Genomic DNA, 25,388 nt, shown 5'->3' on the forward strand with positions numbered 1-25,388 from the left:
CGGGGGAGACTGGAAAGAGCCCCAGCCTGGGGGTCAGGACTCGTGGGGTCGGCCCCCACTGGGGGGACCTCCTGGGCCTTCACCTGTGATAGGGCCATTGTTTGTCTTGCATTCATAGAGAGTGGGGCGCACTCTGAGGTATACAGTAGGGGCTTGGTGAAGGTGGCTAGTTGTGTCACCATGCACTGGTGAGACCAGTCCGTCCCCTGACTTTGAAGAAACTCATGGAGTTTGGAAACGCAGCTTTCGGGGCGAGGTGTGGATTATCTGTGGAGTCACCTCCCTGTCCCCGAAGATGGCAGGTGCCGTGCCGGGGTGGTCACCCTTGATGGAGGCCATGTTCAGGTTCAGGGCTCGGCAGCTTAAACGCAAAGCAGAAGTTTGTTTCTTGTCTCTTGTAAAGGAAACTCGGGGTATAGACAGGCTCCCGGGTTAGGACCGGGATGGTGGGTGGGGGTGTCCCCGGCTGCTGCACTGAGTCTCACGGCCACCCCAGCCACCCCAGAGGGTCTGGGAAGTGTAGGCCTTTAACTGGGAGCAGTGCCTGTGGCCACAGGCCGGCGTCTCCTTACTGAGGAGAGAGGAGGCTAGAAGAGGATCCTGGGGTCTAGCAGCCCCTCCTGCCCACCCCAGGGCCGGCCGGTCTCCATGTCGCTGTCAGGAGGGTCAAGACCGGGGGGAGACGCAGCGTGTGGACGTGCCCCTGCTTCCAGCAGGTCCGCCTTTGGAAACCTCGCTGCAGGGCGGTGGCAGGAACCCAGGCTCTTGGGGGGCGTGTTGAGCAAGGACGCAGGGTAGATCAGAGAGTCGCTAACCTCGTGTGGCACCAGCAGCCCCTGCGAAAGGGTTGCAGCGCAGAGATTTTGCCTTCCTGTGTGAGGAGCAGCGGCGCCGGAGCAGGTAGTGAGCTCCCTGAGAAAGCCAGTGTGCGAGCGGAGGTCGGATTGACGTGTGTCGGTCAGGGAGGCCACCGCGTGCATCTCAGACCCAGAAAGAGCATTTGTGGAACATCCACGTAGGGGATCTCACCCAGGAGTGGCGAACGTGCGGACCGTGTGTTGTCGCACCGCCCCTGCCCCCACCCTGCCGAGGACACACAGCGCTCGTCCCTCCTGGTGCCCGCTGAGCCACATGGCGCCGAGCAGCCTCCCCCAGCCTCCGATGGATAAAAGTTGGCGCCCAAGATACGCTCATGCACGTTTCCTTGGGCAAGGACATTGAGGGCTGGCGGGGAAGTGCTGTGCCCAGAGGTGCTCAGGGAGGGCAGCAGGGGACCCAGGGCTCTGAGATTCAGGTCCGCGATGCCACAGCAGTGCCCTCCTGCGGGTCTGTCCTCTTCCCCACCTCCCAGCTTCCTAGAGCTGCGAAGCTTTGTCTTGCTGATCAGAGCTCAGAGCGAACAGGTGGCACCCGCCATCTCCAAGGCTGGCCTTTGCTGGGCGCCGAGAAGTTGGGGACTTGGACGAGTGGGAGGCGAAAGTGTGCGCCAGCCCCTGGCTCTGCTGTGGACCGGATGGGGCTCTTCCTGGGGGGAGGGGAGGGAGCTGCCGTGTTTTCTGTGTGGACCTGGCCTTGCCCCGCAGAGAAAACAAACGCGGCCTCCGTCCTGTTTGTAGAGAGGGCGGGCGGTTACTCCAAGTTGCTCACCTGGAAAAACCGGGGCGATGTCATCTCCCCGGGCAGGTGTGTGCGGCGCACGGCGCAGGTGGAGCCGGGCACCTTCGTTTATCGTGGCGGCCAATGTCACGGGACTGTTGCGGTGTGACGGTCTTTTTATTGCGGTAAAATACGCACAACAAAAATTGACCGTTTTCCCCATTTTTAAGTGTATAGTTCATTAAGTATATTCCCGTGGCTGTGCAATCCTCTCCACTGTCCATTTCCAGAACTTTCTCGTCTTCTCAGACTGAAACTCTGCCCCCATTAAACACTAACTCCCCATTCTCCTCCGCCAGGCCTCGCACCCACTGCCTGCTTTCTGTCTCTGTGAATTTGACTACTCCAGCCAGGGGCCTCGTAGGAAAGGGGCTCGTGCAGGACTTGTCTTTTTTGTGTCTGGATTATGATTGGTTTTGGTTTTTTTAAAAAAAAATCGGGGTGAGATGCACATAACATAAAATCAGCTATTTTACTGTGAACAATCCAGTGGTATTTCGTACATTTAAAATGTTGTGCAACTACCACCTCTATCTACTTTCAAAACATTTTTATCACCTCACGAGGAAACCTTGTACCCATTAACTATCACTCCCTACTTCTCCTACCCCCAGTTCTTGGCAGCCAACGTATGGTTTCAAACCTCGGTTTTATAGATAGGAAATCAGGTTCAGAGAGGTTAAGCAACTTCGCAAGCTCACACAGCTTCAAATCTTTGTCTGAGTCCAGAGCCCTGACCCTGTCTGTTGTCCCCCTCCCCAGCTAGTTCTTCTGTATGTGATTTTGAAAGGCGGACCTAGTGCTGCTTAAATGTATGCTGTGGGATGAAATAATTAGAAACTAAAGAGTATTCATGGAGTGCTGACTGTATGTCAGGCAGTAAATACTGGATTCACCTTCTCTCGTTTGACCTCTGCAGCACCCGTGCAGGGGGGACTGTTGTGATGACATAAGTCCTCCTGGTCTTTGCTGGGGAGGGACAGGCGGGGCTCCCCTTGGCCGTGGTGGCAGGGGCTCAGCTGTAGCAGAGGGGAGAGCGGGCTGGCCAGTGTGATGTCCGTTGAGGGCCAGAGCCGAGCTGGACACGGCATTGTTGCGGGAAGCCCTCGGCAGCGGCCAGCCCCCCTCTGCCCGGTCTGGAATATCGGGGGGGCATCGGCGTTGGGCTGGGGAAGCTGCACAGCAACAGGGCCCCAGCTGGTCTGTCCCTCACGTTTGTGTTTGAGACTTTCTGACGGTGCAGGGCGTAACCATCCATTCATTCATTCATTCCTTCATTCGCCAAATGCTGTTCAGACCTGATGGCACTGTTGGGGGCACTGGGGACACGCGGGGGACGAGACCGGCACCGTCTCCACTATCCACGGGCCTGATGGTCTTGCAGAGGATTCCGATCGGATTGGAATGTGCCAGGCCCTGTCTCCGTGTGGGTTCTCTGACCCCAGCCCCATGGCAGCTGTACAGGGCAGCGCCTTGGGTGGCCGTGTGTGACAGCAGAGGAAAAGGTGGCTCAGAGAGTTTGGGGAACTTCTCCAAGGTCACACAGTTCGGGAGGGGCGGGGACTGAGATTGGATGCCGGCTGATAGCTAAAGAGGAAGTCCAGGGAGCGTGTGCTGGGACGGGGCTGTGTGCGGGCCGGGCCGGGCCGGGCCGGGCCGGGCTCCCTGAGGTGCTGTTTCAGCCGAGGGTTCGGGTGCTGCGTTAGCTTCCCGTTGCTGCTGTTACAAGTCACCACAAATTTAGTGGCTTAAAACATCAGGAAGTTACCATCTTACACTTCTGGAGGTCAGAAGTCCAAAATGGGTCTCATGAGGTTCAAATCAAGGCGTTGCGTTCCTTCTGGAAGCTCTAGGGAAGAGTCCGTTTCCTTGTGTTTTCCAGGTGCTAGAGGCTGTGTCACCCTGACCTCACCCCCCCCCCCCCCCGCCAGCTCCTTCTGGGACTCTGACACCCCCCTCCTCGCAAGTCCCTTGTGATCACACTTGGCCCCCCTGGGCAATCCAGGAGGCCGTCCCCATCCCAAGACCCTTAGCTTAAGCGACTCTGCGAAGTCCCTCTTGCCATGCCAGGTCCCATATTCACAGGCTGGAGGGGTCAGGGTGATTAGGGCCACTGTTGTGCCCGGGGGTGGGGGGCGGGGTGGGGAGAGAATGGGGCTTGGGGGGTGGCCGTCTGAGGCCTGGGGGTGAGGGGGGCATGCATGAGCAAGGAGCAGGAGGGGTGAGTGGCCGGGGAGAGGCCAGGGCAGGTGGGATGGTGGAGGCCTTGTGAGCCACCAGACAGACTGGGGGTTGGTCACCTCTAAGTGGCTTCCTGATACAGGACCTCTGCTTCTGCCTGAGCCTGAGGGGACACGTGTGTCCCAGGAGCACGGTACATGTCAGAGAAGCCCCTGCCTCTGTGGCAGGAAGAGCTGGGGCATGACACCCTTCAGGCAGGAAATGCAGGCTGCGTCTTCCTACCACTGCAGGAGGTGACAGACCAGGCTTTGGAGTCCTGGGGCTGGGTTTGGATCCAGGCTCCACCACATTCTAGCTGAGCCTGTTCTCAGCAGTGACGGGGAGGCGGGAGCAGCACCTGCCTCACAGGGTTGCTGGGGTCCTAGGCGAGGCCAGTCCTGCGGTGCCCCTAGGTGCTCTCGTCTGTGCAGCAGGTGCTGATGGAGCGTCCACTGTGAGCCAGACACCACTGTAGGCCCTGAGCAAAGCAGACAAGGGCCTGGCCCTCTTGGAGCCCCCATTCCACTGGAGAGGAAGAAAACGAATAAGGACGTACAGAATCTTTGGTGCTGCTGCTGACTGCTGTGGAGAAAAATACAGCAGGCCAAGCAGGACAGGAGTGCTGGTATGAATGGGAGGGCATGGTGCCTGTCTGCAGTGGCACTTTGAATAGGGTGGCTAAGGAAGATCTGCATGAGGTGACATTGGAGCAGAGGCTTGGAGGAGGTAAAGGAGGAAAGCTGTGGCATGTGCAAAGGCCCTGGGGCAGGAATTGAACCTGCTATTTCCTAGGAATGCAAGGAAGCAAAAGTGGCTGGAGCAGAGTGAGCCTCGAGGAGGGTGGTAGGAGGTGAGGTCAGCAGGTCAGTGAGGGGCCAAATGGTATAGGGCTCTGTGGGAACTTTGGCTTTGACTCTGAGGAATTAGGGGGCTGTGCTAGAACAGAGATGCAGGAAGATGGTAGCTCCAAAAGCCCAGATGCCTGCTGGCCTGTCTCCTCCCTCCCTCCTCTCCCCTTCTGTCCCTCAGCTGCCCACTGTTTTGTAGGGAATGGCTGGGCCCACGGAGGCCTCCTGCTTTGCATGCAGTCCAGCCTGGGGACTTTCTTGGCCGTCCCCTCCGCCAGCCATCCTCATTGCCATTTGGTTATGACTTTTGCTATTTATATAGCACAGTGGTTTACAAACTCTGCTTCTAGAATTTCGAAATCTCTTCCTGCAGCTCATTATCTCTCCAGGCAAATAATGGCGATCTTTACCCAAATCAAAGGACAGAAATTAAGGCCCGTACATAGAATTGTGTACATTTTGTTTTACACCCAACGTGGTTTTCATAAACTTTTGGCTCCCAATAAAATCTTGTGTAAGGTAGCTTCCAGCTTAGTTCAAGCCCCTATTCGATCATTTCAGGGTTAGTGAATTCGTTGCTGTATGTTGAACACCCACCATGTACTGGGTTTTCTGCTAGATGGGAGACTCGGTGGTGAACAAAACAGAAAGCTTTTGTGCCACATCAGTGAAATCGTTCCAGGCGTGCTCGGACGTCAGCATTGTCCACTAACCCAGGCCAGCTCGGAAGCCCACCAGGTAGAAGTCATCCTTCCCAGGTGGACCCGGCCAGTGCCCCTGCCTTCTGGCAAAGCCCCGGGAGGGTTCTGGGAGGCCCGGGCAGCACACTGCCTGTGCGCGAGGCCTGGCGATGCCGAGGTTTGGGGCGTGCGGCTGCCATGGCAACCTGCCTCCCTGGGGTTCCTGAAAGATGTTGCAGGTTGAGCTCCATCTTGCCTGCGATGGAGGACGAATGCCTGGTTGCAGACCACGCCCCCTCCTTCCCCCAGTAAATGCAATCTCCCCCTCCCCCTTTGTTCCTTGGGGAGCTTGCAGGAGTGGGCTTTCGTGGTGGGGGTGTTGGTCGTCGGGGCTGGCTCCCCACTGCCGTGTGTGCACCCAGACTTGGCTGGGTAAGGGCCATGGATTGCACTTTATAGACCAGCAGATGGAAATGTTGGGCACATCCAATGCTCAGAGGCTCTGGATGAGGCTAGAAGATGCCACGCGGCTTCCGGAGCAAGTGTCGGATTTTCTGCCCCTTTGATCCTGAGCCGGCCTGGGCGCCTTCACCATTAGGTTGGCTCTTGGCTTCCGTATTCCTCTGTCCTGGCCCCTCCTAGGAGAGGGCTCTGCTCAGATTCACCCCCTTCCCTCCCGCCTTCAGGCGGCCCTGATAACCCGTGTTGGGGTTAGAGCAGCAGTTCATGACAATCACCTGGGGAACTAAGGGATTGATCCCATGCCCGGCTGCACCCTGGAGGGCGGGATTCATCTGCCGTGTGGCCGGGCCCAGGCACCTTATGTTTTATTCTGATATCAGCTGTTTCAATAGCTGCGGAGTATACTGTGGCATGTATATACCAGCATATTTATTAAGCCAGTCTCCTCTTGATGGACGTTTAAGTTGTTTGTAAATTTTCCTCCTATGATATGTTCTACATCCATCTTTTTGTGAGCTCATATCTGTCAGGATATATTGCAAACGACTTTGAAATGGGTGGAAAATGATTACTGGGTGTCTTGGGTACCTCACCCTTCTGAGCTATTTCTACTTTTCTTGTCTTGGAGCTATTTTACAACTCTAATTGTAGAAAGCTCATAATAATACGGGTGATTCTTGTTCCTAGGCTTGCAGACCAACAGTGCGGGGCCTGCAAGTTTGCAAACTCTCCCCGGGTGATTCCCGTATATATCCTGGGTGGAGAAGTCCCCTTTGGAAGGCTGGAGGTGATTTCTAGCCACAGCCCTTCCGACGCCTCTGGACTCGAGGGAACCGATTGCCATTTATTAAGCTCTGTGTTTGACAGCCAGCGGAAATATCGACAGGAGCTCATGTTCGCTGAGCACTTACTTGTTTGAGAATTTACATATTATTTAGTTGTGTGGGTGCCATAGTACACAGATAGGGAACAAACTTTATAAAATGGGCACTCTTATTATTCCCACATCCAGAAGGGGAAGTTGAGGTAGGAGAGGTTGCTGGAGGACGGAAGAGCTGGGTGGGGCCACGTGGCCCGCACGCCGTGGAGCCAGGGGCGCCAAACGAGCCACTTAGGTGCTGTGAGTCTGCGTCTTGGGGCTGGTGGTCACAGGCTCTGTCCCGCAGGCCAGAGGGGCTCTTGAAGGCCACACTGGAGGCCTCCTCTCCGTGTTCTTGCGTGTCGCTTTGCACGCTCGTCGCCCGCTGCAGAGTGGGCTGCTGCGTCACTCCCGCGCGTGGGCTCGGGGGTAGAAGAGGCGGCTTTGCTCTCGGAGTGCGAGTTTCTTAGGAAAGGGCTGAGAGGTCTGGAGTTGAGGGACTTAGAAGTGCAGAGCCGAGTGCAGCTGTCTGCTCCAGGGCCTTCGTCCTTGTCAGCTGGTCCTCAGGACCGTGTCTGCCAGGGAGGTGGATATTGTCACCCCATTGGACAGATGAGGAAGCGGAGGTTCACACATCCGTCCTGGGGTTCCTTCACCCATTCCCCTTATCTGTGGTCTGTGGGACACAGTGGCAACTGGAAGATTGCACTGTGGGTCCTCACTGGGGTTCTGTCCAGAGGGTGCCCAGGGCCACACAGCCAGGTGGCCCGGCCGGGCCTGTGTGCCCTCCGAAGCCATCATACTCTGGAGCACACACGTTGACTCTGCAAGTAGTGCTCAGGGTCCCCTGGCCCCAGTCCGACAGTTTCCAGGGGGGCGAGGCTGGAGTGGGCGGGCCCCTCGCCCGGTCCCCAGAGAGACCCATGCTCCCGGGAACTGATTTCTTAAGAGAACTTTATGGCTCTTAACTCCCTAAGCGAATCCAGATGTGCCTTGTGGCCGGCGCTGCTGCAGATGTCCCGGCCAAAGCCAGCTTGGTTTGGAAGCCCGGCCCCGGCAGTCGCCAAGTCTGGAAATGAAGTAACGAGCGAGTTGTTCTTGGCCATCTTCCTCTCGTCTCAACCCAGCTCCAGCCAAACTGGGGCTCCGACCTCAGGCATGGCACATTCCAGCGCTCCCCGGCCTCCTGGGGTTCAAAGGCGCGAGGCGGAGGCAGGAGATAGCCGCGCTGGGTGTTGAGCGGGACGCTGGACGAGGGAAGCTTCTGGAGGGAGCGTGGGACTGGGGTGGGGGTGGCCCCGGCAGCTGTGTCTCTCTGGACACCGGTCCTTGGGGAGGTGGCCTCCACCCACACGCCCAGGCCCTGCTGGGAACGGAGGCGGGACTTTGGTGAGCGGCGGGTGGGGGCTGACATGGGCCCCCCCATCCCTCCCAAGCATCTCTGCTGGCCGGGGACCCCAGCTCCACTTCCTGAGAGGTGGTGGCATCTGCTAGGAGGGGCTGCCCCTCGGGGCGGCGAGCCAGCACCTGGATTCCTGAGGGCCCGGGGAACCTGGTCAAACCTGGGTGGTCAGGGGTGAGCGAGGCTCTGACTCCCCCACACCCCGAGGCTCTGGACCAAACCACACAGCCCTCGGGGCGAGTCACTTTGAAGTGGCCGGGTCCCCGGCCTGTGGGTGCTGAGGGAGCCGGCTTGGCTGGCGGGAACGGGCGGCCGGGCACCTCTTCCCCTTGGCTTCCAGGGAGCTCCTCCTCTCCGACGGCGAAGGGCGCCAGATCCAGAGTGAGCGGGTCTGGGCTTTGGGTAAGAGAGAGGCTGAGCTCAAATGTCACTTCCCAGCTGTGCGGCATTGGGCAAGTCGCTTAACCTCTCTGAGTCTGAGTTTGCTTTATGTGCAAACTGGGGCACGTCAGCACTGCTTTCACAAGGTCTGTGTGCGGGTTAGGGGAGGCAGTCCAGCGAAGCGTTTAGCCCAGTGCTGGCACGGAGCAAGGACTCCGGGGCTGTGGTGCCCGCAGCGTCTCAGCCACCCCCACAAACACGCAGTCCGAACGAACACAGTCACTGGACAGTCTCCTCATGCCACTTCTCGCAGGACATTACCACTGTCACCTCCCGCTCTGTATGGTCCTGGAGGTGCCACTGCGACACCCTGTTTATTGTCATTATTGTTGGTCACGTGATCTTTGTATACTAGGCTGAGAGTATTATTATTATTTTTTATTGGCTATATGACCGTAGCATATTAAAGATGGGCACTTTATTATTATTATTACCGTGGTTATTAGTCATGTGACCGTCACACACTGAAGCTGAGAGACAGTGACCACGATGGTGAAGAGCTCAGATTCCAGAGCCAGTCTGCGTGGGTTTTAAATTCTTCCTTCTCCACCGACTGGCTGTGTGACCTTGGGTCACTTACCGAGTGTCTCTGCGCCTCAGTTTCCCAGTCTGTAAACTGGAGATGGTGCTGTCTGCCCGCTGCAGGGGTGACGTGGGACAGTGTGCGCACGGTGCAGGGCCCGGTGCGGGGGAGCGTGGGGTCAGCGTGGTCTCGATCGTGGGCCCGTGTGTCTGGCTGTCTCCAGAACCGCGGGGCGACGCCAGTCTCATGGGCCTGCGCACGGGTGGCCTGCTCGTCCCTGTGGGGTTCCTAGGAGGGCCCCACGCGGAGCTTTCCCCGCGACTCGGTTGTCCCGCAGCCTGTGTGATTGGAGCTGGGAGGCCATGATCACCTGCGCAGTGATCAGGCTGCAGCTGTGAAGTCAGATGCGTGCCGCTGTCACTGTCACTTGACTTTGCTTCCTGGCGCTGGGCGGGCGCTACGAGACAGAGGTGGCTTTTCAGTCCTTCCTGTGAGTTTCATCCATACTTCCTTCTTTCATTCATTCAGTCTGTTCCCACACTCCTTTTGCTTTCGCTCATTCTGTTCCTTCTTTCCTTGCTCGTTCATTTCTCAGTGTGACCATTTATGTGCTCTGGCCGCGCTCTAGGGTGCAGGGGGTGCAGCCTGGCCCGGGTTCCGGGGGGCCGACCTCGCAGCTGGCCATCGAGGAGAGGCAGGCAAGGAGGGCGCCACGCAGTGTGCCTGTCCTGGTGCTTGGGCTCTCGGAGGCTGACTGGAGGGATCAGAGAAGACTTCCTGGAGGAGGTGACGTCTACTTGGACAGCAGGGGAGGTGCTTTCTTCTTCCCCTTGCTTGGGAGGAGGGGCTTAGCTGAGAGCCCAGCGGGAGACGTTTTGTTTGTGGGTCCCTCGTTCCAGCAGTGCCCCTTCTGGAAGCATCTCAGTCTGTGGAGTGCAGGGACCCAGCGTGTGCTGTCACCAGACGGTCCTATGAGGAGGCCACCGTTCTCCCAGGACCCAGCCCCGGGATGGCCTTGGCCTGCACGTCTGGTTTCACGGAGTGCCCCCTTCCCTGCTCTGTGACATGGCGCTGCCGAGCCTGGCTCGGGATCGGGGAGAGAGCTGGCTGCGCTGTGCGTGAAGTGCCAGGGAAGGGCCCGCTGCAGCGGAGCTTTTGGCAGATGTCACCTGTGGCAGGAGGAGGCATGGGGAAGGAGAGACCCATGAACTTGCTCAGGCATCTGGAGCTAGGAATTTGGCTTGACCTCTTCCCGGGGTTCTGGAATCCAGCGACGCGCTGCAATCGGCAGTTCTTGCTGCAGCGAGACAGGCTCGCGTGTGTCCTGGCCAGCGGGGCTCTCGATGTCGTCCCAGCGCCAGCCTTTGGACTGGTGCCCCTTGGTCCCTGGGGAGTGAGCGGGGGAGCAGAGGGCGGGGGACCCATGGCCACCACTGTGGCCTGGGCCTGTGGCGTCTGGTGTCCCTTGGGGGCTATAAAAGGTGGTGCCAGTCCGTGGTTAAGCGAGGCCAAAGGTCCTGTTCTTCTCTGGCAAAATTGTCACTCACCACGAGTTATTAATTAATTAGTTCATTTTTTTTTTTTTTTTGAGACAGAGTCTCGCTTTGTTGCCCAGGCTAGAGTGAGTGCCGTGGCGTCAGCCTAGCTCACAGCAACCTCAAACTCCTGGGCTCAAGTGATCCTCCTGCCTCAGCCTCCCAAGTAGCTGGGACTACAGGCATGCACCACCATGCCCGGCTAATTTTTTGTATATATATTAGTTGGCCAATTAATTTCTTTCTATTTATAGTAGAGACGGGGTCTCGCTCTTGCTCAGGCTAGTTTCGAACTCCTGACCTCGAGCAATCCGCCCGCCTCGGCCTCCCAGAGAGCTAGGATTACAGGCGTGAGCCACCGCGCCCGGCCAATTAGTTCATTTTTTGAGCTCCTACTGTGTGTAAGGAATACAGCACCACAGTGAACAAAGTCTCTGATGTCATGGTGTGGGAGCCCGGTGCCGGGGCCCGACACAAAACCGGGAAACCTACAGGTGAGTACTTAGCGTGTCACGTGTGCACATGGGCCGTGAAGAAGACCTGAGCAGGGTAAGGACTGTCGGTGTTGGCGATGTGACCAGGCCACCTCCAGGGGAACATTTGACCTGGGACTTGAAGGAGGTGGAGGAGAAAGCCACCTGTGCGTCCGGAGTAGAACATTCCAGACAAGGGGAGCAACTGTTGAGCGCCGCGGGAGAACATGGCAGGCAGAGTGAGCACCCGCTCTGGGCCAGGTGTTGGTCTGGGCGCACGCTACACACAGTCCCCTGCTACCCAGTCGCCCTGAAGGCAGCCTGGTGTGATGCCCACTTCCTGTCTGGTCACGTCGAGGCTCGGAGGGCTCCAGCACAGCCAGGAAGTGGAGGAGTCAAGATTCGAACTCAGGCCTGCCGGGCTGTGCAGGTGAGGGGCCCGTGGCAGGTTTCGTTGGTGGCCCCCTGCTGGAGGTGCTACCCTTATGAGGGCTGCCGTGGCCTGGGAGCGGTGTCACGTGTCACGGGCTAGACAGCTGCCACCAGAGACGTCTGGGGGTGGAGCTCTGGTGACTGGTCTTGGCCTCCCGGGAGTCCAGCGAGGACGGCCGAGAAGGCCCAGTGAGAGGCCGGCCCTCGCCTTCTGGGGACCTGGTGTGCGCCCGTCTCTGCTACCGCGTGGCTGCGTGACTCTGAGGAAGTCACACCCTTTCTGACTCCAAGTTTTCTCCTTGGTGAAAATGGGGTCAGTGAAACTCCTGGCCCTGTTTTCCCTTCTGGAGCCTCCGTGAGGATCAAGTGAGATTACACGCAAGGAAGCCCTCGGTCAGCTCCGGAGCCCTGGACATGAGCATCCTGGGCTTTCCTTTATTTAATTGCAAAAACAGTGTCAAAGGAACACTGAGAAAGAGTTTAGAAAAAAGAAAAACCTACCATGAACAATCGTACCAGCTTAACGTAAGTACGCATGTCCGACCCGACCCAAACACGCACCGGCTGAGCAGGTTTGGTGTATTTCGGATACATTTCTCACTTGGCGAACGCTTGCTCCTTGCTGTCCCAGACTCCGGAACCAACAGATCCGATGGCGTGTGCAGGCTGCCCCCGGGAGCCGGATGGATTTGGCCACCAAGGGTTACGTGTATTGATTTTCTACTCATTTCTCTTGGTCTCTGCCCATCGTACACATGTTTTTATGTCATTACAGGCATGGTGAACATGCTGGTTCTTTCTCATTCTTTCTTCTGTTGTCAGCAGAGATCGTGTTCCAACACAGTCGTGACAGTCGTTGGGTTTTAGTGGCTACGTGACAGTCTTCTGAGTTGCGCCGTGTTTTATGAAACTGTCTCCCTTTGGTTAGATAGTAAGGCCATTTTCTGCTTTTCTTCCTCAATAGAGTATGTCACAGTGAATATCTGCATGCTTGTGGCTTTTTTCTTTTCTTTCCCTTTGATGACGAATGGCCATTTGGAAACAGTCCCAGGAGGGAGATTAGCTGGTCAGAGGGGCATGGACATTTTGATGGCTTCTGATATCGATGAGGCTGTGTTGCTTTGCCACGCAGCCGAGCCGCCGTGTGCCACGCACGGCGTGCCAGTGTCTTCGTTCTGACACGGCCCAGTCGGCTCTGGGTGTCACTGGCTTTCGTTTTTCCCTTAGATTAAGTCTGTGGGTTGGAAATGGTGCCGTGTTCGGTGTTGCTCGTCAACAGTTGGCTTTGAGACACGCGCCCGCGCGTCTTCAGCTCATGGCCCTGTCCTCTGTCCCTCGTCACTCAGCCATGAGCCTCGCTGTCAGCAGCAGAGAGGGTGCAGGGTGCGGCATCCCCTCCGCCCAGGCTCCCCGTCCCCCTGTGGCTGCTGTGTCCGGGGTGGGGGTCGGGGGGATGGGGAGCGGAGCAGGGGGCTTCGGAGAGGGGCTTCCGCTGCGAGCCGGTGGACAGAAGTCGGTGTTGGCAGGCCGGGCTTGGCGGGACCCTGAGAGGGTGGGGGGGGGGGCAGAGGCACCTCGGGAGGGGGAGGGGCGTAAGGGCCCTGGAGAAAAACCGGAGGGAGACACAAAGACAAAGGCTGGCAAAAATAGAGCGCGGAAACGGCAGGCGGCCAGGATAAGGAGGACGCGAGGCAGGATGTGGAAGAGGAGGGAAGGGGAAGGTGCCGCAGGGGTGGGGACCCGGGGAGGAGGCGGAGGGGGTTCCGGGGAGCCGAGGTCTGATGGGCCAGTGAGACAGACAGACAGACAAGGGCCTGAGACAGGAGGGGCCGGCGAGCAGGGAGATGAGTAAGTCCTTTGTTCCTAGGAGGTTGTCGCTGCCCGGGCCCTGGACGGGGCTCCCGGCCTGGCGGGGACAGGGTGAGCAGGAGGCACGGGCGTGGTGTCCACTGGAGACTGGAATGGGAAGTGGAGGGCCTCAGGGTGGAGGTGGGAGGCCCGGGTCCCGCCCCGTGCTGCCCCTGCCGAGCCGTGCGTGTCCCCGAGAAGCAACCCCGAGCCGTGGGCACGGTCCTGGCGCTCGGGCTCAGTGCATCGGCACTTCGGCAGCGACGGAGCCACCCCTCCCCGCCGCATCGGCAGCCTGTCTGGGGAGTGCGGCAGTGGCTAGGGTGCTGGGTGCACAGGCTGCGCACCGCGGTCACCCACCCTCTCTCTGCCCGTCTCCTGGTCCACGACACACATGCCAACGTCGCCCGCTTCTGCGGCTTGTCACGAGGGTTAAACGGAGTGAGATGCATCAAGCACTGGGAGTGGGCCTGGCAGACGGCAGGGATCACATATGGGTGGCCCAAGGGGCTGTCCCCTTTGCAGGGACAGTGATGACGGCAGCAGCACAGCAGTCAACGTGGGTCGAGCCCTGGCCCATGGCCTGGCCTCCTTTAATCTTCCCACCGTGTGGCAAGTCAGATCTGCTTGTTCCCACCTTCTGCACGTGGACACTGAGCCGCAGAGAGTTAGCCGGATGATAAAAAGAACGGCGGTGGCAGCGCAAACTGTTCTTGAGGATCTGATGTGCACAGAGCCATTTGTGATCCTCAAAACCGCAGGACTGACGGATGAGGAGACTGAAGCTCAGAGAGGCGCGGTCACCTGCTGGGTGGCGCGGCAGCAAAGGGACCGAACGGTGAAGATGGCCCCGGGGACTGCAGAGCCCAGGCCTGCCGTCCGGCCGTTTCGTTTCCCAAGCCTTGCCCACAGACCCTGCTTCTCAGGAAGTATCTTAGGGAAGATGACTGACTTATTAGCAGCGTTTCCTCTCTTAATTAAAAAAGTGTGAGTGTGCGAACGTGATTGAGCATGTGATGTGAGCGGTCGGAGCCGGCCGTGTCCACCTGGGTGAGGAATGTTCCGGAAGCTTCCCCTGGGGAAGCAGGCGCAGGGTGGGGCTGGCATGGGGTCCGTAGCCCCTGGCAGGTCCCCGTCTCAGATGAATCTTACCGCTCCTCCCATTGTCGCCAGCCCAGGCTGGGGGGCCCCGGGCTGGGCCCAGCAGCGGAGGGTGTTTGCAGACACGTCTGGAATGTGGGCGCTGAGAAAGGAGCAGGTGCAGGAGCCAAAGTCTCCCCAGAACCGGCTCTATTGACGCAAAGGGTGGGAAAGAAGCCGCGTGGCTGTGCGTGGGCCGGTGCTGGGCTGGGCCTTCTCAGGAACCTTACATGGGAGGGCCGGGCAGCTGCCCTTCGGCCCTCAAGAGGAAAGGAAGCAGGGCACGCTACCTCCCAGAAGCACGACAGCAGACGGGAGGGCTGGCGAGGGCCCCGGCTAGCTGCCATCCTGGGGACTGACTCCCGTGGCAAGGGTGACCCTCAGAGGCTGCCTTCCTCACCCCAAAGCTGCTGCCCACGGTCACGAGGCACCAAGTCAGGAGCGGGATTCAAACTCAGGTCAGGCTGACTACAAATGCTATGCTCCTTTGACTCCCGAACACTGCCCACCCGCCTCTGGGTACCAGGTGTCCTTGTCCTCAAACAACGCTGAGTTTATTTTTATCAGGAATATTAATAAGAATAAATAATAACTGCCATTGATCGAGAGCCTGCGTGCCAGGCGCTTTCTCTGTTAGCCCACCGAGGAAGCCCCTGAGCTGGGCGCCATTATCCCACTTCCCAGAAGAGGTCACCGAGCCACAGAGCTGGTGTCAGAAGTGGGACCCGCGCCTGATTCTGATGGCTGTGGCCTTGCACTTGGGCACTGTAAGGCTTTGGGCAAGCCAGGTGACCTCTCTGAACTTCAGTTTTCTCTTCTGTAGCGTGAGCCTAACCGTGCTGCCTGTGGCATAGGCTGGAATCTGCGAGTTAATGGCCGTGAAGTGCCTGGCACATGGTAAGTGCTCACTCAGTGTCAGCTGTCATTACCGTCATCGTCGTTGCCACCGCAACACAGGGTCTCTCAGAGGAGCAGATGCTGACGGTCACAGTGGGCCTCCCTGGCCTGCGGGAAGCAGCAGAGGAGCCCCGTGGGTGAGCCCGGGAAGGTGGGGCTGCTCCCCAGGGCCGAGGCTGCTCGCGTGGGCCGGTGTGCGCGGCTCGGCTGCGTGGAGAACGGCAAAGCAGCCGGCCGGGCTGCCGCTCGGTTTCCGGCGACGAGGGAAGTTGCAGGTTTCCGCCCTGGCGTCTGGGAGGGATGGGACAGGCTGCTCGGGCTGTGGCCCCACGTGGGGAGGACGACCAGGGAAGCTCACTGTGCTGTCCAGCGCCGGCGCGCTCCGTCTGGCTCGGGGTCTGTCCCAGAGCCTTCCTGCTGCTGCCAGCCACCGGCTGCTCGAAGTCACAGTCCTGCTGCTTGGAGGGCAGGCAGGTGTGTCCCCTAACCCGAGAAGTCCTGAGCCTCCTCTTTTACGTTGTGGGATGAATGGCCGAAACTCCCAAGCTGTGGGCCGCTGCCGCTCGGAGGCCTTGAGCTGCTGTGGGCGCTGTCACCTCCTCGCCAGTGATCAGCCCTCCCGGGGGGTCTGTCAGTCTCCCTCCACTGCTGCTGTTCCCCCGACTAGACGGGGCTGCTGGTCCTCAGCTGCCGCCTCTGGAGAAGGTGCACGTTTGGGAGCTCATCACCCCCAGCTCTGAGACTCACAGGGACAGAGGCAGGGTGACGGAGCTGGGGTAGGGGCAGAACGAGGGCTTGGGGAGCAGGCGAGCCAGTGACCGCGGGTGGGCCTTGAAGGTGTAAATCCAGGGTAGGAAGCTCAGCCGTGCCTCAGTTTTGCCATCTGCAAAGTGGGGCTAATAATGGACCCACCTCAGAAGGCTGCTGTGAGTCGTGGGTGAGTTCACACGTGCAGCGTGTGTCACTAGGGCCTGACCTGTAGTAAGTGTTGTGGTTATTGTTAGTAATTGTTGCACTTAGTTAATTAAAATAAATGTGAACTCTGTATCTGTTGTGCCCACTGTGTGCTGAAGATACAGAAGTGAACAGAACAAACAAGTGCCTGCCTTCCTGGGGCCTACCGCTGGGAAGCGAGGAAGTGAGCGTGGCCTGGAGCTTGCGTGATGGCTGTGACAGTGACGGGATTTAGGCGGCAGACCCGGGAGGGGGTTTCGATTTTGTGCACGTGCTTGCAGTGACTGGGCACCACAGCTCTCTCCCTAAACAGCAGCAGGAGGAGAAGCTTCATAAAGTCACACTGTCCCAGTCAAGGCGGGGGCCAGCTCCCTTGGGGACCGTGGAGCACATTTCAGGGCTCCAGAGCAGTTTGGAGCAGTTTGAAACCAGATGCTCCATGTCTTGCGCTTCTTTGCAGTTAAAATGAGCAGAGTGTAAGAACATTCTGTTGCACTGAATGGGGGTAGAGGAGCAAAGGTCAAGGTCGAGAGGGAGAAGCCAGCGCCATTTGGGAGGCAGTGTCCAGACACCTGCCCCAGGCTGGTGGCCGGGCCGTCTGCTCCCGGCTAGCTGGCCAGTGGGTCAAGCAGTTGGAAGAGGCCATGGAAGTGGATCGCAGAGGTGCCCTGGGTGCTGGGCCACGTGAGGTGGTCTGGGCCGTGGGGAGGTCTCTGTGCACAGGGAGGTGTGGCCCCTGAGCCTCTCGGGCACAGCAATGGGGCAGTGGGAGCTGGTGGCGCCCAAGGTGAGGTCTCCCCTCCCTCCCAGGCCCCCCTGGCTGCCTTGCTTGGGGCTCCTGTCTCCCCAGGCAAATGCAGGTCCCTGATGGCTGCCATGTGTAAGAACAGCCACCACGTGTCCTCTAAGACATGTTTTTCAGACCTCGTGCTGGGTCCTCTCTACCAGTACCTTGGTGGGTGGCCAGTCCCCCTCCATAGGAAGGACGCTTTCCCAAAGCCACCCAGAGCTGCTCAGCTGGAGCTCAGGCCTGCTAAGTGTAGCCAGCTGTGATCTCCCATAGAGCCCCTGAACCCAGCTGATGGCTTCTGGAAGGAAGGGGACTTTCTTTCATTGCTTCCTTGGCCAGAGCCCCATGGGGCCGTCAGGCGCAGCTCGCACAGTTCCTGCTGGTGCCGTCCTGGCCCGGGCAGGCTGGCTCTCGCAGGGTGTCTGGGCCTTGGCAGCTGAGGTCCTGTTAATCTAAAATCCTGCAGGACTTGAGTAGAATGTGGAGCGCCAGTTTTCTGAATTTACGCCGAAGGCTTAAGAGCCCTGGCCCCGCGGTGGAGCCACCAGGCGTGTGTTCTGGAAGCTTCGACCCGCACAGGTGCCTTCCGCCTCCTCTGCTGCAGCCTTGAGGGCCACGAAGGTGCCTCCTGCGTGCGTGGCGAGAGGTCCTGGGTCCTCCTCAGGACCTGGTGGCTGCTGCTCCAGCCAGCGCCGCACCGGGGAGGGCCCGCTGGCCCGCAGCACGGCGCCTGCGCGCCCGAGCTTCCTGTGTTTCTTCCCCTTCTTGGCACTCAGTTTCGGTTTCCTTCTCACTGCTCTGTGTTGGTCTCTTCATTCATTCGTGCACGTGTAAGCTCGTTCCTTCCTTCATTCGTTCATTCTTAGAACGGCAGCGGGCGGAGAGGGCGGACTGCAGCGTCACGCAGTGGGTTGGGACCCACCCGCCACCAGCTGCAGGCCCCTGGGCACTTTTCTTAGCCTCTCAGAAGTTAGTTTCTTTGTCTGAAAACACGGGGGTGATTCTCCTTCCAGGCCCCTTGAGAGGGTTACATAAGATAATGCGTGTGGAGCCCCCAGCACTAAACATGTCCCCAGGAGGGTCCGTGTCGTGTTGGGAGTCTGTGTCCCTCCGTCGGTTGCTCTCCTTCCTTCCTGGTAAACCCCTGAGCTTGGACCTGTGCCGGGGGCTGGGCACCGGCTTGCATGAGAGGCACCAACCCCGCGGTAAGCATGTATAAGCCGGGCCGTGCACCCCTACGGTGTACACACGTGACCACACTCAGTCCCACATGTCTCATACCTGTGCATGGAAAGACACTTGGCACACACGCTTGAGAGCATGCCTCCCCTTGCACACCTGCAGTACACACTCAGGTACCCCAAGCCTCACTCCCATCTCCAGCTCCTCCTCAGAGTCCCTTCTAGATTGTTCTCTGATACCGCTCATGTGGCCAATTGGGAAGGGACGTGATCTCACAGGTCTGGACTTGCCCGTCCGGCCACGACCTCTGTGGGAGGCAGCCCTGGCCAGAGCTATCTTCTCACCTTCGTGTCCGCGTGTCCTGGCACCCCGCTTGGCTTCCTGCCACCCACCTCCTCAGCTGGCCCAGGCCCCCTGCCCCCACGCCACCCTCCAAGAATCTGGAAACGTCTACTGGGTCGGCCTGGTCCCAGGGAGCAGACTCTGCAGAGGCTCCCTGAGAGGCCGTGGGGGAAGCTCCCCCCACCCCCCAGTTCAGTCTTCACCTTGGCAGCCCCCCCCTCGCCTTCCAGACCCCCTCCCCCGCCGCAGAGCCCTCTGAGCCTGAAACCGCTTGCGGGGCAGCGGCTCCCAGGCCTGCCCAGCGCCTGCAGTTGTTGCCCATGTCCTTCACGTTCAAGTCCGGGCTTGTCGGCTCGGGCGAGACTCTTCTATTTTGGCCCCATCGGAAGCATCCTGCCCTCGCCCGGCTGGGCTCCCAGCGCACGCCAGGCTCCACCTGTCTCCGTGCCTCCGGAGGGGCCCGCGTCTCATCTCTCCCCTCCCTTCCTCCTCTGTGCGGGGCCAGCTCCGGCCTGGCCTCTCTCTGAACTGATGGTCTGCACCGCGTGGGAGCCGTGGGATATGGAGCCGTGGGCTTCGGGTTAACTTTTCTTTTGGTGACTTTTGATCCTTTATCACAATGTCCTCCCTCCCTCCCACCCTCCCTCCCTCCCTTCCATCAAGGCCTGGACATTTGCTTCTCTGAAGGCCCGACAGATGGAACTCACAAAAGGAGAAAACCCCAAGGAGATGAGAAATCACTAGATTGCGCAGGTGTCCTGTGCCAATTGGTGAAGAAGTTTTTACGAGCAGATCTGGTGGTTATCCTTTGGAAAATAAGCAAAGGCAAACCACTTCCTGCCGCTTCCAGGGGCCGCGCGAGTGCCCGAGCTTTCTAAGACCTACCGAGAAGCCGAAACTTCAGGCAGGCTTCCTCCGTTTTCCTGGAGAACTGGGCAGTTCGCGTCGGTGAAATTCCGCTGGGCCTGATGGGGTTGGAGATTGCGTTTCAGTGTTGTCTTGCTGAGGAATTTCTGAGATCGAGTAATTTTTGGCAAGAAAGAAAAAGGGGAACGTTGGGCCGTGACGCACAGGCAGCAAATGCCCTTCCTGTGTTGGGCTGGTGCCTCTTGGTTTGCCTGTGCCACACAGCCTCAGGGGACCAGGGTCCCCTCCTCGGCCCCACGGGGAGCCCTGGCAGTGCCCTGTGCCACGTGTGGACCAGGGCTCCTTGCACTTCCTACTTGACCTGCATCCTGAATTCCCGAGTGGGGAGCAGTGCTGTAGCTGGCGGCTGTCCCGCAGGGTGGGCGAGGCCCGGGCCTCGAGTTTCAGGTTTGCATTTAGTTCAGCCACTAACTGGCAAGCTACCCAAGCCCTCTGTGCCTTCATTTCCTTATTCGTGAATCACTGAGGATTATAGTGCCCCATCCTGGGGATAGCGGGAGGACTTTTTTATTCAGTAAACACACATGTGGCACCTACTGCATGCTAGGCCCCATTCTAAACTCTGCAAACATTAAGTAGTATAATGTCCAGAATAGCCCCATGAAGTAGCTACTATCTAGCTCCATTATACAGATGAGGAAACTGAGGCCCGGAGAGGTTAAGTAACTCACCCTGCTGGTAGGTGGCAGGGCTGGGCTTCAGACTAGGGAGTCAGGCCCCCAGAGTCTGAATCTGTACCCGTTGGGCCACATGGCCTCTCTAGATGGCCCTGGGTGAGATGCTGCACCCGTAGGGTGACCACTTGACCTGGGGACAGTCCCTGTTTACACTTGTGATCCTGGTAAAATGATCAGTCATGCCCCATTTCACTCTATAGATTACATGGTCAGCTTATGTACTGAGCATTCAGGACAGTCCTGGGGACATGGTGGCACTGGATCTGTGAGTGAGGAAAGGGGAGGGGGCGCAGCCACAGAGCACCCAGCCCGTCTCGCCTGGGGCTGCTGTAGCGACCCATCCACGTTCTTCGTTAACTTATCCAGTGAGCGCTGCATGGCGGCCCACACGCGCCAGTCATTCGGGCGTCACGCGGATGGGGGCGTGGGGGCAGGGGGTGCCAGGACAGAAGACACAGCCAGCAGCTCTGGGAAATGAAGTCACATCCAAGGCCTGCCCTTCTGAGAAATGCAGAGTATTACCGTTAGGATCATATTCCCATTGCTTTGTTTGGCAAGTTATGACCATGTGGCCACTAACCAAGCGCAGTGTGATTACCTATTGTTTGAATTTAAAATAGTTTTGTTTTATTTTTCTTAAAAAAAAGAAGCCAGTAAGAAAAAGGCTCCTGGCTGTGCCTGGTATTTGGCAATTTCCATTCTTGAACAGGACTCAGGGCGGGGCCGGGCCCAGGCTGTGTGGAGCCATCACCGTCCCTGGGATGCTGGGTAATCGGTTTATCTTGGATGTGTATCCACTTCACTCTGTCGCTCTGTCCCTAGATATATTATTAATATTTGCAGGATGTCGTGGGATGTGGCTTCCCCAGGCAGTCTGTTAAGCAGCCAGAGATCTGCTCCGGCCTCCTTGTTGATGTTTTATTAAAGACTTGCCCCAGTTCAGCACATGCTAAATACTATCGCTAAGGAACACAGGCTGTGGAGCAGGGTGGCCACTGTGTCCTGGTTTGCCCATTACTATTCCCATTATACAGCTGAAGGTCTCATGCCTCAGGAAAACGGGGGTGGTTGGTGACCCTACTCTGGGGTGAACCCATCCCTGGACCACCATGTGACTGCAGGTACATTGTTAGTTCATGGTTAAGATTTTCCCCTTGACACTAGGCAGTAGATGTTTTCTTCTGGCCTCAGTGGACCACCAGGCGCTCTGCCAAGTCCCAGACAGCTCTACCCCACATGGAGGACAATCTGGTCACCTTATCTTAGAGCAGATGCCTGGAAGTGAAGCCCGAGTCTCAGCTCACCGCCTTGTTCTGAGGCTGCCTGAAGCTGGTGGCCAAGCTCCAGGTCCCTGAGCAAGTCCTCGCGATGGACGCCGTCACCTGGGAACCGGACAGGATGTGGACAAGCTGACATTTACCGAGTGGCTCTTGATGCCTGGCACTGTGCTCTGTGTGCTTTGCGTTCACATCCTCACTTGAAACCCTCATCTGACAAACGGGGAGTGGAGGCTCAGAAAGGTTCAATTCCCCCCCCCCAAGTTAGTGCCACTAAGGGGGGGGGTCCCTGGGCCTGTGCCCACCTGCAGACTGCTTGTCACCAGTCTGCAAAGAAAGCAGCACAGGGAGTGAGAACAATTTGACATTGCGATGACATTTTTTATCCTATTTTTCAAAAGTATTGGTCTTCAATAAATTGGAAATAAAGTAAAATAAAAACTGGTCTCTCACCACAGATAGTTCGAGAAGTGCTGCCGCAGACGGTGCCCCCAGCCCCTGGGAGCAGCCAGTGGGGCTCGGGCGTGCTGCGGTGACAGGGAGCCGGGTCGGTGGAGCTCCAGTCTCAACTGGTGCCCCGCCGTCCTGGAGGCAGGACAGGTGTGTGGCCATTTGCACGTGGGCCTGCACCTGGCACACGTCACTTCTTGACGTTTCCTTGGCCAGAGCGAGTCACGTGGCCACACCTGTAGCTTACAAGGGTGGGTGGGGAGGAGGAGAAGTGGAATCCCACCCGTGGCCAGAAAAAGGAGGTCTGGGCCAGCTTAGGAGCAGCTGTGCGGTCCCACCCCTGCCCGTTCCTGCTTCTATGCCTGCCTCGTCCCCCGGGCCAGGCTGGCTTTGTCCGGCCCTGGTTTCCGAGGGTGGCGGAGTCTCTGGGCCCCGGAGCATCCGTAACCCTAACCCTAACCCGAACCTGCTGGGCTGGGTTTCTGGTCACTGCTGGGGGACAGCTCTAGTGCTTTCTTGGTCTGGGGACTGAAAGCCTTGTCTGTTTCTGTCGGGCTGTGTGAAGAAGGAAATCACGGGTAGTGTCAGGAAACTCTGCTCTGAAACGTTGACCAAGATCATTCCCGAGCTGGGAATGGATTTAGGCTTGTGTGATTCTGAGCTCGCGCTCGGAACTGCTTCGACAGTAACTTACTGGTTTGGGGTCTGAGACGATAGTAATGAGGAAGGGGTCCCGGAGGAATGCTCGACCCTTCGGAAAGCCCAGTGAGACCTCGACCTTTCTTCGGGAGAGGTGGATCCTGTCTCAGTTACGATCCTGGCTCAGTTGTGTCTGGCCATTTGACTACACAGAGAAGCCTGATCCTTCCTTTTATTGCTGTTTATTGTTCTTGAACACGTTGACTGCCATACACAAAAAAAATCAGAAACTTTTCCTTGGGGCCCCAGGGTTTTATTAAATGAAAATAGAATAAAAACTTTGGATATAATTTAAAGGTAAACATAAATAGTAAAATGAAATTTATTCACTTCTGTCCATCTAATCCACATTTTTAGAATTAAATTGTCAATATTGTAACATTAAGAATGTCAACAAGTAAGATTTTATATATGCTTCATGTGGCCCCAGGGTCAAAACTAGAGTGAGTTAATGGGTTAAAAAACTGGCCTTGCATTATGGAAATAACACTGGAAAATGGAAATTAAAATGAAAAATGAGAATAAAATAAGAACAGTAGTTTGGTGTGGGGGGGAAGGTCTTCCATATATAAAGAGTATCAGGTGGGAAGAAAATAAAATGGGTCTTTGAAGGTGAAATAGCTCAAAGCCTTGTTCCTGGATGTCCCCTAAAGAAAGACCCTTTGCCCAGCCCTGGGCTTCTGGGGGTCTTGGGCACCCTTTGTTTGCAGATGCTAAAGATGAGCCTAGAGGTACTCTCCTCAAACTGGGGTGCCTGCAGCCCATGGAGCCCGAGAAACTGCGCCAGGAATTTGACAAACCGTGGGCTGAATCAGGTATATCTTCCGTGTATGTCCATTTGACTTGTCGATTCAAAGGGAAAGGTTAAGTAATTTAACTAATATATAATTTAATACATGGCTCATCATCTTGGAATGAGCTTTTACTTGAGAGGTGGGAAGGTTAAGTAATTTAACTGGTGTGTCATTTAAAACACGGCTCCTTTTTCTGGGAGCCTCCACTTCAGGAGATTTGGCTATGGGGGAAAGGTTAAGCCGTTTAACTAGGGAGTCATTTAAAACATTATTTTGCTATTAAAGCAGGCACAGATATGGAGTGGAACGCAAAATTCGCAAAGGTATTGAGATTGAACGGGAGATCGGCCCAGCCTACTGGCCTGGACTGATCTGTCATTTTTGCCTTTCTTGGTTTTATTTCCCCTTTGGTTTTCCCAAGCTTTTAGTAAAGCCCAGCTGGGAAATGCCAGACCGTGTCCACCTCATGCTTAAGGGAGGAACCAGAGGGGACAGGAACCGCAAGAAGCAAAGTAGGAGTGGCCCCTGCCCACCATTCCGGAGTCCGAGTGAGAGCTGCAGCCTCTGTTTAATATTATTCTGAAACATTACATTTTTGCATTTATTTTTGACTAGACAGTACGTTCCTATGATGCAGATCTCAGAAGGTCTATAAGGTCGTGCAGTGAAAAATCCGTCCCCGGAGGCACCAGTGTCACTGGTTTCTGGTCATCTGCTTACCAGAGCTATTCTAGGTACACACAGGCAAATGCATATAACTTTTTTTTTGGCATGTAGCTTTTATTTTCTCTTGTTTAAACAATGAGAGACGCCTGTGCACCCATTCCTGTATTATTTTTTTCGCGAAACAATAATAAGCGATTGCTCCGTATCAGCACAGCTTCCTCGTTCTCTTTTTGTGGTTGTAGACTATTCCACTGTGTGGATTTATTTAGTCATTTCTTACTGTTGGGTGTGTTTCCAGTCTTTTGCGCTTTCAAGTAATGCTGCAGCGGTTATCCACATACTTACGTCTTTGAGACAAATGCGAGAATGTCTCTGGGGTAAATTCCTAGAATTGGAATGGCTGAGTCAAAGGTCGCATGCCTTTGGAATATTGATAAGTATTTCCAAACTGCGTTGGGACTTCTGACACCTTCTCAGGGCACAGGACTTCTGTGCCCTGAGAGAGTGATCTATGAGCAAGCTCTCGGCACAGCCCGTGCAGGCCGGGGACGTGTACGGAATGATTCGATCTTGCCAGAGGGACCCGAGCGGACAGTGGGATGGGGATCCCCATCGTGCCCCCAGGGCCTTCTCTGACACGTGCTTTGTCAGCTGTGCCCACGAAATGCTTCGGAGAGCAAGGCCATGCCCAGAGCGGGCATCCCTTGGTGCCCAGATAGGCATTTGCTCAAAGAATTAGGTTCACGTTGTCTTCATTCGGAAGAAGTGGCATCTGGACAGGAGTTTGGAAAGCAGAGCCCCCTCGTTGCCCAGTTTGGAGTCCCCTCCAAGGAATGAAGTCTCAACGCGATTCAGGTTCCCTTTCGCTTCGTCTCGAGAGCTGCGGCTTTCATGGTGGGAAGGGAATCGTTTATTTATCATTTTTCAAATCAAGATCTACTCTTCATCGAGAAAAGTGCCAGCAGGTCCCCAGGAAGGTCAGGTTCATTCAGTGTGTGCAGGTCGCACCAACACCGTGTGCTCCCCGAGTGGCAGGCCTCCCCCGTGTCCTCAGCTGTCAGCGGGCTGTCATCAGCTCCATCCTGCAGAGGGACAAGTGGCGCGGAGAGATGTGGCCTAGGCAGGACCCAGCAGCTGGAGACACCAGCAGAGTGACGCTGGTGTGCGTGCCCTCAGCTTTCGTGATTCTCTGCCTGTGTCTGCCTCTCAGAGCT

At 57.0% G+C, this 25,388-nt stretch overlaps 1 protein-coding gene across 2 annotated transcripts in view; it reads left to right on the forward strand.

Annotated features, from left to right (window-relative positions):
* Window positions 1-25,388, forward strand: part of CMIP (c-Maf inducing protein) — a 219,481-nt gene that overhangs the window by 27,259 nt on the left and 166,834 nt on the right. The window contains exon 1 of one of the 2 annotated variants that reach the window (XM_075995813.1): window positions 9,296-12,056. The exons of the other annotated variant lie outside the window; for it this stretch is intronic. Coding sequence (XP_075851928.1) covers window positions 11,946-12,056 — 111 coding nt within the window. The 5' untranslated portion in view covers window positions 9,296-11,945. Of the gene's footprint in view, window positions 1-9,295; window positions 12,057-25,388 lie in introns of those variants that run through there. 2 annotated transcript variants of the gene reach the window in all.

The sequence above is a fragment of the Microcebus murinus genome, chromosome 20 (genome assembly GCF_040939455.1).
Source record: "Microcebus murinus isolate Inina chromosome 20, M.murinus_Inina_mat1.0, whole genome shotgun sequence".
Classification (NCBI taxonomy): domain Eukaryota; kingdom Metazoa; phylum Chordata; class Mammalia; order Primates; family Cheirogaleidae; genus Microcebus; species Microcebus murinus.